Here is a 20169-nt window from a genome sequence, read left to right as displayed (position 1 = left end):
AGCCCAATTCATCAACAGAGCTTATCACTCAAATGTGCACACTGACAGGTACAACAAAAGCAGCCAAAAGGTAGCACAATGTTCTACAATGGCCTGAGGTTGTTGTCATCTTTAATACAGAAGTACAATCTGAAAAGGCTACATATACCCAAATGCTATAGTTCATATTGACCTGAACAGTCCGATCAAGATGCAGTATTGCAATCTAGTACTTACAGAATGCATAATTTTACTGAAGATGAGGTTTGGCACAATCTGCTCCTTTTTTACATACAAGTTTCTGATAAATTTGGTAGCTCAAGCAGTCAATATTTGGACAGTGTTATAGATCCCATATATACATCTTTTGGGATAATCTACATAATGGGATTTAGCAGTAAAGAGGGCTGGAAAGGATCTATAACACATGACTGTTTGCTGTACTCCTTTGTAGTTCATATACAAAGTAAAGGCAAGGGCATGCAAAATGGTTGTTATTACATTTTTTTCAGGGATCACTCAAACTGTGAAATGTGCTCACGAGAGGTCAGTTCATCTGTTCATCGATTCTCTGCTGCACGATGATAAACAAAGCATGGCCTACTGGTGCAACGACATCCATAAGTTTGACAAAGGAATGTGCCTCAGTTGTAGAAAGAACCGGTGCAATACTCTGGGCTACCATATCAGAAAGGAGAGACTCCAGAAAAGCAGAAGACTGTTTTTGAAAACACGAGCAAATATGCCTTTCAAAGGTTTGTTAGCACTTACTACAGAATCCAACTTGATAAGATGGTGTCTACCGCTTCCTTGGCCAAAACAAATCAAATCAATAGGAATAGTCAAATTGATGAAAGATTTGTGAATCAATTTTCCCACTGCCCTTTCAAGAGTATATCTTCACTTAATACTTTTATGGGATATAGCATGTTGCAGGCTTACCAAATGCTAACTGTGGACTCCCGCCCTTGAAGCTGCCCAGGTTCTGATCTACAGGATTTTCTTATATCAGTTGCTCTGTTTGAATTAACTATAACATATACAGGCACCCAGCCAAGCCAAAAAAAAAAGCCTAATTGCTCAGGGAGACCTGCAAGGCCTTCCAATCCACCTAGGCCCAAATGTTGTCTGTAATTAGTCTGCAGCCAGACACAAATTATTACTTTTTAAACAGAAGACAAGACAGCTGCATAGCGTGGGGTGTCATAGGGTAGAACTGCCACGCTAAAATAAAACTCCTGGTGCTCTGGCATTATCATCCTTAAATCACCATCAGCAGAAGTGCAGCATAGCAGCTCCACGTTCCAGTTCCACGAGGCTTCCACCTAGCACATCGTACCAGTTGGCCCTTGGGGGACAGGTCTGACAGACAGGGAGAGCGCTCAGGCCTGGCTGCCCTACAACAGCCCTAATTGTGTACTAGCTGCAACGAGGGTCGTCGTGGCCAGGTCCCTGCAGACTGCACTGCTTGGCTGGACCATGGGCAGGGCATGTGTAAGAGAGACTCCCAACGGTCCTCAGAGCCAGATAGGCTACAGGCGTGTCCCTGGCAGCCACCGGAGCTTCCTGACAAGGGCAAAGCCTGAAACGGGGTGGGATTGTCAGGGAGGCCTTGTATTTCCCCTATCTCCCTCTGCACGCGCACGCACACTGCCCAAGTCACCAGGGCAGTTGTCACCTCCCTTTCCAGCCATTAGCCAGGCCCAAATTGCCCTGAAGTAGGAGGCACAGAGCAAAGCAGCATCTCACCTTCTGTGCTGCCACCCACCGTTTGGCTTTGGGAAGTAATTGCAGGAAGCCCCCTTGCTCCATGCTTCAGCCTTACTTGAATGTAAGAGACTCTAGCAAGGTCACACCACCTCAAGTGGCAGCTTTGGAAAGGCTGAGTCTCACCTGAGGCAGTCAGAGAAATGACTGCCTCAGCCCATCTTTAAATTAATACACTGAATCTAATAAAGCCACTTTGAATGTTGATGCTTTGCACCAAGCCAGGGGCACCCTCTAGGGCTTGTACATCCCTAGCAATGGCTTGATTTATATGTAGAAATGGTTAAGAATGGAAGACTTTTTTTGCCACAAGCCTGAACTCTGCTGTTTTCATTGAACTGCATTTATTTATTGATTTATTTTAAAGACAAGCTACACTTCAGAAAAAAGAATCATAGAAATTTACTAAAAGGTCATTGCTGTAAACAAACATTTTCTTTCATAAAGCTGAAAAACAGTCTAATAACTATGTATGAATGTGTATCAAGTGATGTTAAAACATTTTCCAAGAATGCAACAGAGGTCATGGGTGAAACCCAAACCGGGGGTGGGATGTCGAAGAGGGGAGGAAAGGCTTAAAGTTATGTTTTCTAACCCTGTTCCTGTATTGATCTTGACATTTTATTCTTCAATGTAACGGCAATATATCCTGAAATCAATGCCAATCCAGGTCAAGTAAAAATATAGTAGTTGTAAGAAGATAACATTTAACAATGCCTTCTACCCTGAAAGATCGAAGGTTTATGCAGGAAGTATGTATAATAGGGTTAAGTCACCTACCACTGTACTGGAGCCGTTCTGAGCAAAAAAATAAATAAAAAATAAAAAATTATACATCAGTTTTAAAGGGGGAGTAAATATCTTTCCACATCAACACTATTGAGTCATTCTGGCTAGCTGCTCCATAATTTGACCAGGTGACCAGGATAAACCTCTAATTCTTGTTAAAAGTTTTCCTGGCCCTTTTGGGATGGTTTACGAACTGGAAGCCCTGCTTCTCTGCAAAGAGTTGAACTAGATGAGCTCAGAGATCCCTTCCAATCCTAGGATTCAGATGTTTGAGAATTATTATAATGCGAGTAACACAAATTTCCTTTCCAGATCTCCAAGATCAGTGCAGGCCTGGCTTTAATCTTACAGTTATTAGCATATCAGGTGAACTAGGATACACGTGGTGGAATGTATAGTGTCAACTAGTGACAAATTATTTTTAAAATAATTGTTTGGGTAGACAGTGGGGAGACAGTGAGCCATCTTGCTCGGAAATCCTCAGGCAAAAGGCACTGTATGAATGCTGTCATCTATGACAATGTCTTTTCCACAGTACATTAAAATGCTTCATCCCCACCATTTGCTTCTTACAAGCTGACCAGACAGAATGAGAATGGACAAAGTTGGACATTCAAATCTGTATGGCAGTCTTTGAGCGCACACTGTCAGACCCACAGTTTGCTAGGATTTGCCACACAAGGACATGCCATGATAATATACTGAAGTTCTCTGACATTCTTCTTTACAAGAATGTCAATTTTTCAGTTCAGACTTTCCTAAACTCCCTTCTCCCAGAAACCACCAAACCTCAAAGCGGTAATGACATATTTCTTATTGTGAAGTGTTGAACAAAGTCATATTGTTAACAGATGCATGTTAAGCACAATGTATCATTATGCCATCAAGAACAGTTCATGAGTCATCTGTTTTGTGAGAGATTTTTTAACAGATCATAGCAAGGAAGGCTGGCATGCAGAACGGAGCCTTCAATCTCTGTCACTACTCCCACTACCATTTGCAGCCCGTGAAAGGACTGTCCACACAAAATCCAGCACAATCAGACCAGGGATCTCTGCAGACACGCATGTAAAAAAAATCAGTGTTACACCTTATAAGGTCTGAAATATTTCCCCACAGAAAAGCCTTTTGCTCTACGAAGAGCATCCAGTATCTTTTCCCTTAAAGAAAGCAGCTGGGGACTGATATTGTTTGGCAACAGCAGGAAGCTGATGTTTTAAAAATAACTAATGTAAAGAGAAGTATTCTCAAATTACTGCTTTGAAATGCAAACGACATCACACAAACATGATGCCTTTATGACCCTGTGATTTCTCACCTTGTGATTTCTTTCTCTATGCAGTTTATCATTATCAATTCAAGATCCATTTCATCAACGAAATTCAAGAGAAGCAGGTAGAACCAACTTTCACCGTCTCCTTGATAGGCACTAAGGAGGATGTTGAAAACTTGCCCACCACACTGTAAGTATGAGATACCCTGTTTTATGGGGGTGAAAACTGGTGTCATATAGTTTTTCACTCCCATAAAATGATGTCTTCCTGTCAGAAGCAGTGAACTTACACTAATACTCTTTCACTGCTTCTGATCCCGGGGCTATCAGCCACACCATAATCAGTTTACCACCTTATATGACACACAGACATACCCCAGAAGAGACTTATTTGAGTCCTGGTGCTTCAGTTTTCTGGTTGCTCAGTCCTCATCCCTCACTATTCGTGAAAGTGGTAGCATGGAGAAAGCAATCAATACTCCTTCAAGGCCAGGGGGAGAAGGGGAGCTCTCAGTCATTAATTGCATTAATCAAAGCAAGGTCTTTTGAGACGGGGATTATCTTCTTGTCCTGGACTGGTACAGCACCTAGCACACCAGCATGAGATAGGTTCACAGGCATTGCAAGAATACAAATAATAAATTATAGTAGTTAAAAAAATATCAGTGGCAAGGTCACACATCAATTTTAACAGTAAATGCAACTGTGCCATCTAATCTTGCAAGACTATATCTTGCAAAAACCTGCAGCAGGAAGAAAAAGTTTTCTCCAAGGGCTGTTTAGACATTAGCTTCTTCTGTGCCAATTGTTCACAAGAAAAACAGATTAACACTCCCCCTCCCCCGAACAATACAGGAATTTTAATTCCTACAAAGCATATTTTCAGGTTCAAGATCATCTTTGGTGGTTTTGTCTTTTTGCAGTGTTGAAGGCATTACTGGAAACAAAACCTACTCTTTTCTCATCACTCTGGATATTGATATTGGTGAACTAATGATGATCAAATTCAAATGGGAAGGAACTGCGGTTTGGGAAAATCTCTGGGACAGAGTTCAAACTATCATTCCCTGGAGCAAGGGCATCTATCGACCAGGACTTATAGTGAAAACAATACGAGTCAAAGCAGGAGAAACCCAGCAAAAGTAGGTGTTGTTGAAACTTTTTTTTTTTTTTTTTTTTGTGAGTAATTAAGCCAGCTTCAGCACAGGTGTCTCCTGAAAATACTACATTCAAACAGATTCAAAACTCTCCTCCCCGCCTCTCCTCAAAACTATTAAGTGTGTTAGAACAATTACTCCTTTCAGAGATAATCCACTGCACCTTACATTATGCTCAAAAGGCCAACAGCAGCAAAGTAGCTTTCAGACCTATGCAGTCTCTCTGATTTTTTCATTGTATTAAGTGAACTCAAGTTGTCTGTTTTCATGATAGAACTGATATATATTTTTGGACTGACTTTTTCTTCTCCCCCTCATCCAACCTTAAGTAGCTGACGTGTTCTTCCCATAACCTATGTAGTATAAGAATATATGTAGCATCTCCTGTAAAATTAAATAGAGGGTTAACAGATCCCACCATTGTAGTGGTGAGTTAAGTACATACATAAGCAAGTATCAGAAAGCCCCCAGAGGAAGAGCACAATGTAAACTGACCACCCCTCACATTTGGCAGTCACTCTGGTCCAGTTGTTTTGAGAGTTTGCTGATGCTGTGAATGATGTAACGAGTTTTGCCAGGTGAACTTCTAAGAGCATCAGCTCTGGGTGTGACAGGAACTGAGTTTTCCTGAGTAAAAGCTTCCAAATGCAGTGTAAGGTTTCTTGGTTTTTTGCACTCTACTCTGGAACAGGACCACTGAAATCTAAGCACTGTAGATCATCCCTAACATACAAAGCACAGCAATAGGAGAACATTGCTGCTTGTATTTGTGAAATTGGTTGTTCTTAACGGAAAGAACATTTCCAGCCAGGACACTGTACAGCAATGTTTGCAATGACTGCCACTTCTTTAAGAATAGGTCTTTTAATTAAGGTTAAATGAGAAAAGCTTGTCCTACCTAGTAACCGTAGCTCGGCATTACAGGGCTGCACACAAGAAGGGGCAATTAAACACTGATCTTGCCCAGAGAATAGATCTCACCAGTGTCAGTGATGGCAGATTACAGATTCTGCATGGCACAGCAACTGTCTGGAAAGCAACAGTTCCCTGGTGTTAATTTGAAAGACAGTTTAAATTGTGACTTAAGAGATTTGCCAGGTTTGTCAACTTGAAGAAAATAAATTATACAAACATTTACTTGACTAAAACACTTCTATGCTTTCTTACTTCTTCCTGAAAATGTTCTATAAATATTTTCCTCCTCACGGCTCGGCCTCTCTCACTTGCTCCTACCATAAATTATTAATCCTGGACTTATGACATTGCATGTTGGTATGAAAATTGAAGGATCAAATTGGAGCGTAACAAGCACTGGGAATTTGAGACCCATTGATTGAAACATTTATCTTGCTACTGTTCTTGACTCTGTTAACATGCACCAATAACATGCTTCAAGAGAAGTCAAACACAGTTCAAAGACCTATTTTTAAGCTGCCTAAGGATTCCTATGGAGGAGCTAAAATCATATTGGAGGCTGTGGCAGAATCATTAAAACTTTTAATGTAATTCTAGACAGCCAATGTCCCTTGGAAGTCTGTCACCACAAGAAGCACTGGCTACTCATGCCAAAGTTTTACTACGTGCTGACTAATGTTGATTTTTTCTGTGAAATCTGGGGCTGATGAGAACTTGAACAACACTGCTACTGAAATACTAAAACCATCTGGGCCAAGGGAATGGTGAAGTGGGAAGCATGAGGAATACTCAAGGAAAATATTTCCTCAAAAGAAAAAAGAGTGGGTAGATTTTTTAATGATTTACTAAAACCATCTTGGCAAGATCAAACTGCAAAGTAAGCATCAGTAAACTGAATTTTTAAATTTTAGAAATGCTGACAAAGACAAACCATGCACCACGACTACTCTTTGTCCTTCTCAAGTACTTATACTGTTTACTATATTTTCACACCATTTTCCAACTGTGATCATTGTTTCTGGGACTGACACATGCAGTGGATTTTCCCCGTGTGGGGAAAAAGTGAGATTTATGTCAGAAGATATTCTCAAAACTGCTTCTTAAAAGAGCAGAGGAGCCCACAAGAAGGACCAAGCTGTCATCTACCTTGGAACCTTCATTCTCTCATCTTAGAAAATCTTATGGGTTTGCCTGTATTAAAGTACTTCTTGCTAAAACATCCAGATAGTGATATTAATGTCAGCACCACTCATGGTAGCAAATGGGAACATGTTTGTGTAGAAAATCTAGCCAGTTCCTGATGGTTTATATACTACATTAGCTAACTCAGAACAGATTTACAGGACCTGCTATTTAATCTCCTGGTGGCCATCAAGTCCTTGAATATTTTAGCATTCCACTAATGGCAGCAACAGGGGGAGCTGAAAAAAAGGTAATAGCTAGAAAAAAATGCTAGAAATGCTAGAAAAAAATTCCTAGTAAAGATAAGATGCAGAATTGATACTGTATACAAGAAAAAACCTAGCTACATAGGTGCTACCTCCCGTGCTTCAAACACCACGTTACCAGATGTACATTTATCACTAGCAGCAAGAAATTAAGAATTAATGTATCTTTTTAAAAATATACATCAGAAATGAGAACAGTAAGAGTGACAAGGAACAGAATATTTATACTTATTCATTGTGTTTTCTGTTTAGAATGACATTTTGTTCCCAAAGTATTGACAATATACACCTCCATCCATCCCAAGAGAAAACGTTTGTGAGATGTGAGAATCGTCCTCGAAGATTAAAGAGAAAATTCAGATGAGGAAGAGAATCAAAGCTGCCTATCAAAAATAAGTTAAATCTTATTGACTAAAAATCACAATTAAAAGTATAAACATAAGTTCAACAAAAATTGAAGTACCCTCATAGATCCAGATACAAGAAAGAAACAAATTTAGATTTTATGTTTATGGTAACAGCAAACTAAAAATATGCCCTTAAAGCTACTCCTAAAGAGATGAATGGACATTTTCTTAGTTAACATTATGTATTGAGATCTAAATTGCTTTAAACTTCGAAAGAAAACCTGCTCAGAGGACATCTAAACATTGTTACTTCAAGGAATGCTTGATAGAAGTGTCTTTTAAATATTAGATTTTATATTACAAGTGCCTTAAAATGAATGATTCCCAATGAAACCACCTAAAATAACAATTTGATTACTGTAAAATGAAAATAGTTTTGGAAGCCACAAATTAGCTGTTAGGTGCAGTAATTCACAGGTGACTTGTCCCAAACCTGAGTATTGAAGCATATCAGCTAAAGCCAAGTTAATGTACTTATAATAAACTTGTTGTTTAAACCACTTAAAGCAAATATCCTATTGAATAGATACTATGTTCATTTACAGAAAACTATTGATCTTTTATCTTGCTAAAGTTCAAGACCTAAGGAGTTATGAAGGTGATAGGAACATCCTTCATGACTGAGATATTCTGTATAAAACTTAGCATTATGTGCCACATAATTGTGCCTTTGATAATGTGCTTCACTAAAGTTTATTCTATTGGAAAATGCTTTGCTGTTCAATGTAGTGATTAAATATTTTAATTAAACTAATTTGCTTTAAAGAAATGCTTAGCATGCTAAGCATGATTCCAGCTGATAGTCCTTGTTACACAGCCAAGTTCAGTGAACTTTTGAATTTAAATTCTTTTCACCATGTTAGTGTAAACTCTTAACACTATTTTAAAATTATGGCACAAATAAACGAACATGATTTACAAATTAATGCAAATTGCAGAATATTCAACAGCAACCTAGCATTACATTTGGAAAATCCAAGATCAGGCATATACATTCCCCTTCCCCCCCGCCCCCATCTTAAACTAGCAAATAAGAGGAAAAACACCCTACATTTTTGGATGAAATTTTATTTTCAGGCTATTACATACAGTTACCAGAAATAAAGATTTTCATTTGTCACTTGTTCATTCCCAAAATTATAGTATTTATAATTTATGTTTTACCATTGTATGATATTTATTAAATTTTATTAGTTTTAAAACTTTAAGGCACTAAATTATACACTGTATTGTTCTGATTAAAAGTCAAACCTGAACATAAAAGTTAATCCCAAATTTTCACGTTCAATTTCAGGAAGAAAAAAACCAAATTCTTTTCTTCTCAAATAAGTCAATAACTACAGATAAATGTCCTTAACTGTGCGATTATAGCCTGATTGTTCGATGACTGATTATAGGCTTGTCTTTCATATTAGCTGAAAGAAATTTTTGTGGTTCCAAGCGGGAAAAAAAAAAAAATACACTAACTTAGACCAACACCTACTGAATACTTTGTACTGAGAACAAAGTTTATGGCTTTTGGTGATCACAAAATAGAAAAAAAAAACAAACACTCTCACTGCAAAATAATATGGAGAATTTTTAAAAAAGTGGACAGAAATGACTACCAAGGAAAAATTGAGTTATTGAAAAATGCGAGAAAGGACTATCTTAGAAATCATGGAACTACTGAGCACCTAAAAGTATGAGAGAGAAAATTTGCTGGCCATTCATAACTTTTATTCACACTAAAGATTTGTTCTTTTGTTTTAAATTTTTCCTTTGTTGTTTTGGGGGTTTTTTTTTTCCTTGTTTCAACTCCCTTAAAGGTCCTCCAATTTTGGGTTGCAATCTGGCAAAAAAAGGCTGTTAGAAAGAAGACCCTGATTAGGGAAAAATTATAGTTTGCTCAAAGGGCTTTATAATCAGTGCTTAAAGAACCAGATTCAAACTCCAGAAAGCATATGGATATGTGGCAGAAAAATTTCATAGACATTAGGGCTGGAAGGGACCTTGCAAGATCATCAGGTCTAGCCCCCTGCCCAGGGGGCAGGAAGTCCGCTGGGGTCAGATCACCCCAGCAAGATAAGCATCCAAGCATTGAAAACTAAAGAGTTAGTTTTATGCATTAACAGATCTCAATAAATGAGGAAGCATTAGGATGTGATGAGCTCCTGGTGTTGTTGCTTAATCCTAATGAACTGGTGTACAGGGATCTAAGTATAAAATTCAAATTCAGTCTGATTAGGAAGCCCTTACTCTCTGTACTAGCCTATTTACAGAAGCACCCACATTTTCTACAGGCTGATACAGGCTATGTTGGGCCAAATCTTTTCTACAGTAAGAGGGGAAAAAACAGAAATTTAGAGCACTATAGTCCCCAAGGACTATAGTGACTATATTCAAAAGTCAAATCAAGCAACATGCTAGACTAACATGATGAAAAGAAACTTGAAATAAAAGGCTGAACACAGATATGGGTATATTGGAAGCTCAGCTGCCAACTCTACTGCTAAGTACCCAAATCACCAGTGTCAACTGACCACTACAAGGATATTAAATTGGATTCTTCCTTGTTGGAGCCTTTGAAACTTTCTGTAAAAAAGGGGAAATTTGGGGGAAATTATATAATACAACAGGATTACATTTGGGGATAGTACAATCCAAAGGGTCACTGCTCTCAAATCAGCAGACCCTCCACCTTTTGGGTTTAATGTTTCTGAAGCAAGACCTAAGCTACTATCATAAAACGCTACCTGGATTTCTAAGCGCTAGTGCACTTCTGCACATTTTCCCCCATCTTGTACTGAATCTCATGTCAGAATAAAGGTGAGGATATGAGATTTTTCACTTGAAAGAAGATTTCACACCTCCAGAGAGCAGGGCTCTAGATATTCCAAACGTAGTCCAAGGTAAGTAAAGGAAAACCAGAAAGAAGTTTATTGAAGGATACTTTACATCATCCAGACAGACTTAAGACGAGATTACTCTTCAGAGAAGTGATGACTGTTACTTTTCCTACTGTAAATCAAAGTTTGTCTATTTGGTTTTGAAATAAAGAGGTACTACTCATACTTGTGTCTATCTGGTTTCCTAGTGAACTGACTGTCTGGTAGAAACTTTCTGTTAATATACTTTGAAAAATCTGTTCAACTCCAGTTCTCAAATAATTTATCAGATGACCCACCTCCAATTCTGAAGAAGCTTTGACGAGGATATGATAATTTATAGGAAAATATTCATTTCCTTTTTTCCCCCACTTCATCAAGTCATTGTAGTGGATGGAGTAAGTAGACCAAACAAATAGCCACATATCAATATACTTCAATAGAGAAATCTCAGGAATTTACAATAATATGTCACTGTAAATGCCTGTACTACTAGATCAAGAGAGGTCCTGCAATCACCGAGTAACAACAAATACTCAAGGGAGAGCTGATGATGCAGAGCGATCCTATAAATCTTTCGCCTTTTACTAAAAATTTCCTTACAGCCTCCTTGAAGACAGAAAAATGTTTTATGTTTTGTCAGAGTACACTAGACCAAAGCAAGCTGAGCAAATTATGATTCCTTTCTAAGGCTGAAGTTGCAGGCATGCTTTTTAATAGATTTGATAAAAGGCACCCAGACAAAAACTACTATGGCTAGGGACAAAGTGCTACTAATGAACAAGGGTCACCAGATGTTACACAAGTGATAGGGTCTATATCATGCAAGGTACCTGAAACCACAGGCCTCAATTTGCACACTTAAACTCTCTGGAGTCAGATATCTTTAATCCTAAAATACATGAACGTCTTCTTTTCAGGGAACTGCAGGGGCTCATCGTTTCTGAAAGTGAGGATATTTACATGGGGACTAAATGTAGATTCAGAGCACCTAACTTTGGGAAAACAGAACTCCGTAGAAACTTTTGACCTCAGCGATTATGACTGGAGAACCAGGTAGACAATGCCAATGCTACAGAAGTTTTTTGAAGCTTGAACATTAAGGGAACGTATCTTGTGATTCCCTAATTGGCTGGGGAAAAAGTCCTTTTATTCAACTAATAAAGAAGCTACTATACTCAGCCTGGAAACTAGTCTAGAACACAACTTTGTTGACAATTTAAGAAAATCATTAAAAGCTAAAAGCAAAAAAACCAAAAACCAACAAAAAAAGAAGAGCAGCATTTAGATGCTTTAACAGACTGCTACATGCAAATATGAAGCAACATACTTATTCTCTCTTTAATCTGATGTCCAATTCTTTCCAACAAAAACTTTAAAAGGTATTTTGTTGCCACATATCTGAAAGTCCAACTTCTCTTGTACAACGTATAATGCTTGTATTAACTACAAATATTTTCTATTAAAAGCATAAGAACGCCCAGGGATGTTTATAAGAAGATACTTTTAGAGTGTTGGGTATAAAGATATCTTAATTCCATTTAACACTGCAACTGTGATTATGACATGCTTGTTAGTGCTGCTTCACTTCTTGCTCGCTGGAGTTTACTATCATCTCACTCCAAATATTAAAACCACTGGTTCAAAAAAAAAAAAATTCTGTACGTGTCAAATAAGCATACCGTAGACATATAAAAGTGCATTTTATCAACCCTGTAAACTATTTTCCTAGCAATATTCAAAATCAGAACTTGCTCCTCTCTGCTTTGTGAAAGTTTGGTACCCTAATGAAAAGTGAGATTAAGCCATAGATTTGTAGTATCTTTGTTGCTTTAATAGACAAGAAAGAAATGTCAAGTCATGGAGGGAACTGCATGAAGCCCTGCTTTGAGAGAGTCACACAAGTTTGGTTGAACATTTCTCCTACAGAGACAGCCATTTTATAAATAGCGTATTTTAAAGGAAAACATGAAGACAATTGCATTTAAATAACTATCTTAGGGATACTGAGTTAGATATTAGTTTTAAAAAAATAAAGCCACACTTTTAGATCTCCAAGAACAATTTAAACAATTTATTTATTTTTTTTAGGTGCTGACAAAAGTTTTCAATTTCTGAGCATATTCAGACACTTAAATCATTACTTAGGCACCTAAAAAAGTTGTAGATCTCCAAAGATGCTGCATTTCCACTTCCACTTCTTACCATTCTTTGTCATTACTATGCAATTTAATTTTCATGGGAAGTAGTGATTTCAAAAATTGTGGTGATGGGTCTGCTAGCATGCTGTTATCAAAAAGCTTACTTAGGAGTTCCTCAGCTAAATTTTTCAATTATGGGGAAAAAACAAAAAGGCTGAGCAGGCATTGCTTAGACAACACCACCTTTTGAATGAAACATGTGGTTGGTAAGACTTTTCTTCTTTTAAAATGATATCAGTTATGAAGAAGTTAAGATACAAGAATGTGAACAAAAAAGATGGAAAGACATACCCATGTGATAGACATTTTACTATATGCAGTAGAAAGGTGTTTTGCATAATGCTTTTAGCAGCCTTATTCATTAGCAGCATCTTCAAATGAATTTTATGCTAGTTAGAATAATTAAGATAACTTTTTAGAAAAGCAAAAATTTCACAGGATAACCACCAAACTGACAACAGAGGTCTGTACCTTAAACACTTTGACAGGAATTAGATTCATTTTTAAATATAACAGCAGAGAATAAGTTAAAAATACTTTGATCATAATAAACACAGAAAAAAAAGTTAGGCCTTCATTTCTAAAAAGTCAACATATTTCCTTGCACAAATGAACATATACTCTTTGTACTTACTGTGCGAAGCTCAAACTAGGGGATGTGGACAACAACTCTTTCTGGTGCACTGATAGCACAATTATGCTTGCTCATTGTAGTGAAAGGAAAATTAAAAGACAGCAATGTTTATACACTCCATTTTGCTTTTAGATTTTAAAAAGCAAATGAACCTTCAAAATGGATTTCCTCAAGTCTATTTATTAATGCATTTCAAGTTTCAAAAAACCTTACATATCTTTGCACAATACTTTATTTTTTGCAATTTTAGTAAAAATTTCCAAAGTGAACAAAAAAGATACTGTATAAAACACAGTGGACATTAAACTGACAGTAGTATTAGATCTCATTTGTCTTGATCTTTCTTTTTGTTTTACCACATCTCGTCTTGCAGTGGAGAGTTCAGTGCACATTGCTCTGTTCAGAAAACATTTAACTTAGAATAAAATAGGCAGCATATATCTGCCAAAACCCTACCACAGGATAACATTACAGGCAAAAAATTTACATGTTCCAAAGTCTACCACACTCCAAGTTACTAAGAACTCTTGCTGAATAAAAGTCACCATTTTAGAAATGCAAACCCACTTCCAATCTTTGCACAGTTGGAAAACAAATGTATTTAAAATGATTTAAAAGCAACTACATACATTTCTAACTAGTTAAGATCATTTAGAATTATTTATATAGTCTATTGGACTGGGGTTTCATGTACAAAATTTGTCTCTAAACCATGTACAAAAAGCTGTATTTTGAAAAAAGTCACCACATACTGTACAAGTTTACAAGGAAGAGATCCCATTATATTCTGTAACATTTTTGGCCTTGCTGGCTTGCGTCACATTATGAGAATGATTGTGTAAACCTTATACTCTTAAAAAAAACCACAACAGGAAGCCTGTCCAACCTTTAGTAAATTTTCTCCTAAGCAAAGCCAGGAAAATTATAGCTTTTTGCCTCTAATTAGCTTGGTGCTTTTGGAAAATAAGCAATAAATATATAAGAAGCTTATACATTTTGTAATGCCCCCCTTTCATTTCCTGCATAGCAGTAAGCATAGTAAGACATTCAATTGTTTTGTTTTCTCTTTTAAAAATGCCAATTATTTACATTTGTAAAAAAACCCAAAAACTTTGGAATGGGACATTGCGCTGTTTGAACTTCACTACTTGTAAAAGAAAAAAAAAATTAGAGACAGTCAGTAGGCCTAACTACAATTTAACTCAGCTATGTAGCTGGGCAAATTATTGTATTTTAGTGGTTATCCATTAACAGTATCGGGCTGAAAAGTTATCAATATATTTGATAAATTAAAAAAAAAATAATAATAAAACAACAGTTTTTCATCTTTTCCACATCCCTCAGAATCAGGAACCTAATTATCATACAGTAAGTATATCCAAACAACCCAAATAAGCTGGTTGTAATCATTAAAAAACAAGTTGTATAACAGGCATATTTTTCTACTAAAGCATGAAATTATTTCATCCAACTATTCATTATTTAACTGAATAATCAGACAAAAATTAAAAATACGTATGCTGAACTATGAAAAACTGGAAACATAGTAAATGCAATTTTGAAACATTCTGGCATAGGCAAAGTTTGCACAACACTTGCTTTACACAACTCTAAGAGCATTCAATCATGTATGCTATGTCTTAGCAGCTGTTCTGATAAAAAATGAAATGAGTATTTAAACCAACTCTGATCATAATAAAAAAAGTTTGATTTGATTCAAAAACTGCTGTGTAAAGCATCACTGAATCCTTGACCATTATACACCACCATCCTCTGTTATCCTGAGTATGTCAATTAAACAGTAATTTCTTCATTAATAGCGGAAAGTTTTTATAATACAAAGAAACATCCATATTGCAATTTTTTGTTTACAATTGCACACAAAGTACGGGTGTACGTTAGAAATACATGTCTGCATATAACAATTTATATACATTGGCAAGTAATGTCTCCAATGTTGAGGTGGTCTAGCTTCCTAGCCTTCACTGGCAGTTGAAAAATATATATTTTTTCAATTTGTGAATAAAAGTTTACTAGAGCCATATTTGCCTGCAAGTGAAGAAAAATGCAGCAATGAAGAGCACAGAAGGGGGAAAAACCATGGTAATCTAAGATTTTGTGCCATTCGGTTAAAAATATGTTTGTATGAAAATCATTTTTCTCTTCTTTTTTAGCTTGAAGTTTCAATTGTTAAAAGTTAAACTTCGCCACTTGTTTTGAGGACATAATATCTTGCCTTTTTTTTTTTCTTCTGAGACAGACTGGGGACAATGATTTAATAGGTTTTCTTTGGAGTGGAGTTTTCCCATTGTAGGCACTAGGAAGAACCAAGGCAAAAGCTGCAGTCAGCGTCTCATGTGTCCCATCTGATAACTCTCTCGGGGCCTCTGACGTTGTGGTGGCTGAGCTGGTTGTGGTGGTCTCCTCCTCTTTAAAGTGCCTGTTATTGCACATAAACACAAAGAACACATGATTACCATTGCAACATATTATTCTGAACACACATATTATGAGAATTAGTGTTTTACGTTATTTGAGGGGCACAAGATACAAAACTGTGATAAGAGCTGTTTTAAACAATACACCAAGTGCACAATGTGAATGTGTGGCATATTAAAAACGAGTTACTGAAGCAGATATTTTCAGAAAAAAGTGGTGTGGGAGTAGAGGTAATGAGAAAGATTGCTCCAGTGCTTTCTGTGTAAAAGTTTACAACTGCATGCTTTCTTTAGGACTGATGAGATGTCATTTTATCTCTGCAGATGCAGCAGTAAATTAGTTTTTGTACATAGCCCCACCACTTGAAAAGGCCCACATGAACCCTTGTGGTTTCACAATGCCATAATATGAACTATAGGACTAGTGCTCCAGCATCCCAATACTTTCTAAATGTTCTTCATATCGTTCTGTAGTTTTAATAAATCTGAATGTACTTAACTTACCTGGGAGTGGTTTATGAGGAGGCAACTTTGGATTACTGCTTGGAGTATGAACACTGCATATCTTAATGAATCCAGCCATTAACATGATCAGAGCAATTCCCATAAGCAATACTGCCCACCAGTGAGCCTAAAATGCATTAAAGAACATTTTATTTAGAGAGAGACAGATAGTAATTTTTTTTTTGTTAAGATTCAAAATTTTGGTAAAACAAACAGTGAAATAAACTAACAGCAATAAATCTATTAGTGCAGTGATGCTTTTCAGGATAAGGGCACCTCTTGCTCACCTTTTTCAATGTGGCAGTATCCCCAGTTGAGAATCACTGGCGGGGCTGCCTCAACTTAACTCAGTGCTTCTCAACTGGGTGATACTGCCTCCAGGTAAAAGTGCCTGCTGCACAGCCAGCCTGGGAAGGGCTGAGGCATGTGCACATGACACTGCTGCACTAGGGCTCTGATCAATCTAAAGCAGGCAGGAGCTGCCTTGTGCTATGTTGCCCTTCCTGGTCTGACCCCCTTGCCAAGCTCCTTTCTCAAACAGACACAGTGGGAGAGCCCCATGGGTCTCTTTTTGAGAGAAGCACCTACAGCATCAGCTGGCTCCTGCCAGCTTTAAGCTGATCAAAGCCCTAATTCACAAGGAGCATGTATAGGGTAATTTTACTTGGCTACTACCACCATGTCATGGCACCCATGGGCAGCAGGAAGCCAGTCTTGCGGAATTTTTATCCAATACACCATTTATTTCATCACTGTTAAGTACTTATTACATCTAAGCTAGTGAACAAAGATACTGACCATTTTTCCAACTTGACTATAATTAGCCTAAGCTCCAGACTTTTGGGTTAGTTTTATACCTATTTAACTACAGTAAAACTTATGGGCAAATGACACATTTTCTAGTATACCTATGGCAGGGCAGGGCGGCAATTTAACTGAATATAAGAAAAGCTAAGAGAAAAGGAAAGCTAAACAGAAAATAGGGTTCAGCTGTTCTGTTTCAGTTGGGACAAAGTAACTACTAGATAAATATAGATAAATTTTTCTCAATTCCCAGCTGACAATCTGACCTTTGCTTTGGATGCAAAAAGTAATAAGATCTGACTGCAAAAGTAATATTCAGCTGCTACTAATGAAAAAAACAATGACTATACATAATAAAAAGCTATTAAAATGGATTCTTAAATGCTATTACAATGGAAGTAAATATACTCTAGAGAGAATACATAGGACTGTAATCCAAGAAAGGAAAGGAAAGGAAAGATTTAGAACAAGCTCTTCCTTCACTTCCATTCATGTGCATGTGCTCTCTCCCTGCTAGCTTTTGTTTGCTTCAAGTTGCACAGCTCTGTGTATATAATATGCATCAGGGACCAAAGACAAAAATGCTAATAAGGCAGTGGAAGTAAAAAAGTGAGAAATTAGTTATAGTGAATTGGAATTTCCTTTTAAGATCATTTTGACTCATTTTCCCCTTAAATATAACTTAGTCTGCACTTAACCCATTGGATAGACACTTTTTTATAAATCTGAATAAAAACTGTCTGATCACTATTATCTTCTGTGAAAATTATTATACTTTATAAGACCTTAAGGTTGGGCAATCATTTTCTTTTTGACCATGAAGAAAAAGCATATGAAGTAACATATCACACGGCATTTTTTTCCAACTGCAGCAATGTATTGGTATTTTCAAACACTCACTACATAACAAATGGAGAGGAATAATAAAACCTGTATTTAAGTTTGCTTAACACACTTTATAAAACTTTATTTACATTTACTTTGACAAACTAAAGTATACAGGCTGGGATTTTACATGCTTTGTCCCTGTCCCAAAATGGAATTTTTTTTTAAATAAATTATTTGGCCATTTTCCAGAAAGCACTTAGTGGAACCAGATACTTTGAAAAAATCAGCTCTTCCTCCTCAGGTATTTGAAGTAGGACCATTACGTTTGTCAGGGAGATATTCTGATGTTACAAAGATATATTTCATTGTCTCCTATGAAACTAAGCTTAGCTATGAGAAGCTGCCAGACTGAAACGGTTGGTAGCCTTTAGTCTTTTCAAAGCCTTCAGTCTTTTTAACAGTTGAAGTGTGCTGCATATACCCCCACGCAAGAGTCCTGCATCATACACATGTGATGACACCATAGCTCAATGGAAAACAAAGATCCTTCATTTTTTCTGCTGCTCTCCTTTCTCAACACCCTCCAGTATTTACCTTAGGGAAGGTGCACTGGACTAAGCCAGAATGGGTGCATTTACACATCGCCCTATGGCGATGTAGCGATCATGAGGGTCTACATGTGATCACCAGCTATGTTGCTGTAGCAGCATGCCGCTATGACGGCGCAGCAGTGAAATCTAGCTATGTGCCGCATACAGTGCAGTAACTGCCCATTTGCTTTGTGCTTTAGTTCTTCCAAACAAAGTGCTACAGCGCCGCGCTTTAGTAATGTCACTGTACAGCAACGTGTAGACACAAATGAGTGCTAAATGTGATTTTTCAGTACACTTCATGTTTTATACCCTTAATTTGAGTGGCAGGCAACTATCATTCCCACATCAAAGGATCTGAGAGGTTGCACTGATTCACTCTGGCAGAACCTAGGTCTCTCATATGGGATACGTAAATTACGTCCGGTTAGTCGCAATGCCTCTCTAAAAGAATATGGCAAATATGTGAGCTTGGTGATGGTGTCTGCTACAGAGAGATTTTCCTACAAACACACATTTAAGAACATACAAGTGGGCTTTACATAAATTTAAAGCATTACTAATAAATGACTATCTAGATATGCCAATTAGCTCAAAAGGACTGAAAGGTAACTATCCTTCTCGACCAAGGGACAGAATGCAGGGATCCCAGGTCCCAACACTGAGCTGAAAAGCACAAGATTATGGAACCAACTCACTAATGATGTCCCACAGCTACATATGGTATTTAAGGAAGGAAATTTTATAAAAACCACATTGAGAAACCTTGTTCCAGATAGAAAGACAACAAGCCAGTAGTTTAGAAAAGTGTTAGATTTATGGTTAAGACTTAGTTCTGCCCCTTCTACAAATACTCTGATACCATTCAACTCTATAAATCACATTCTTTTTGCAACTGGCCTCTGCCTTATTGAGACCTGAGATAGTACTGTCCCTGTGAGAGCTGCCTGCAGAAATTCCTTTTTAATTTAATTTTTTTTTAAGTTGGAAGGTATAAAGAACATGACAAAAAGCTGCAAAAAGAGGCTATCCTAGGATAAGAGAGAAAATGTCTGTAGTTCTGAGCGAGTCAAACCAACATTTTCCAAAGTTTTCCAAACATACCCCCCCAACCCAAACCCAAACCTACCTAAATGCATGGAAATCAGGACAAAAATTTTTTTTAAATTTACTGAACAGAAGACCTCATTATTTCTCTGTGATTTCAGCTCCTTTAAAGCGATAATTAATGCAAATGAGAATTAAGATCAACTGTCAAAGGAGTGTAAAAAGTTAGGCACTTAAGTCGCATTGGGTGCGTCTACAGAAGTTTATTGCAGAGTTGCCTAATTAGCTCCATATGTGGCCCTATTAAGTGGCAGGAAACTAATAAATAGTGCTCCTGCCTTCCTTCACAGCACAGAACTATTAGGACTTTAAGAGATAAAAGAATACTGCGCACCAAATTAATCTTCTTTCGTACATCATATACTTAAACTCTTATGTCAGATAGTGTTGTGACTGTGTACACTGAGCTAGCACCAATTTTAGCATTTATAGGGAAACCTTAACTTAAAAAAAACCCAAAC

General features: G+C 37.2%; 2 protein-coding genes across 2 annotated transcripts in view; one reads left to right on the top strand and one right to left on the bottom strand.

The window, feature by feature from the left end:
* The window catches only part of LIPC (lipase C, hepatic type), a 91518-nt gene extending 83532 nt beyond the window's left edge, over positions 1-7986 (top strand). Inside the window, exons 6-9 of the mRNA XM_006263840.4 lie at positions 492-734; positions 3878-3998; positions 4732-4950; positions 7581-7986. Of these exons, the coding sequence (XP_006263902.1) occupies positions 492-734; positions 3878-3998; positions 4732-4950; positions 7581-7692 (695 nt within the window). The 3' untranslated portion in view covers positions 7693-7986. The remainder of the gene's footprint in view (positions 1-491; positions 735-3877; positions 3999-4731; positions 4951-7580) is intronic.
* Positions 7987-12655: 4669 nt separating this feature from the next.
* ADAM10 (ADAM metallopeptidase domain 10) overlaps positions 12656-20169 on the bottom strand; it is a 115432-nt gene continuing 107918 nt past the window's right edge. Inside the window, exons 15-16 of the mRNA XM_006263841.4 lie at positions 16380-16506; positions 12656-15877 (exon numbers count right to left, since the gene is read on the bottom strand). Of these exons, the coding sequence (XP_006263903.1) occupies positions 15783-15877; positions 16380-16506 (222 nt within the window). The 3' untranslated portion in view covers positions 12656-15782. The remainder of the gene's footprint in view (positions 15878-16379; positions 16507-20169) is intronic.

Source organism: Alligator mississippiensis, chromosome 11, assembly GCF_030867095.1.
Source record: "Alligator mississippiensis isolate rAllMis1 chromosome 11, rAllMis1, whole genome shotgun sequence".
NCBI lineage: Eukaryota > Metazoa > Chordata > Crocodylia > Alligatoridae > Alligator > Alligator mississippiensis.
Note: the sequence above shows the minus strand (reverse complement) of the source record. Positions and strands in the feature narration are given on the sequence as shown.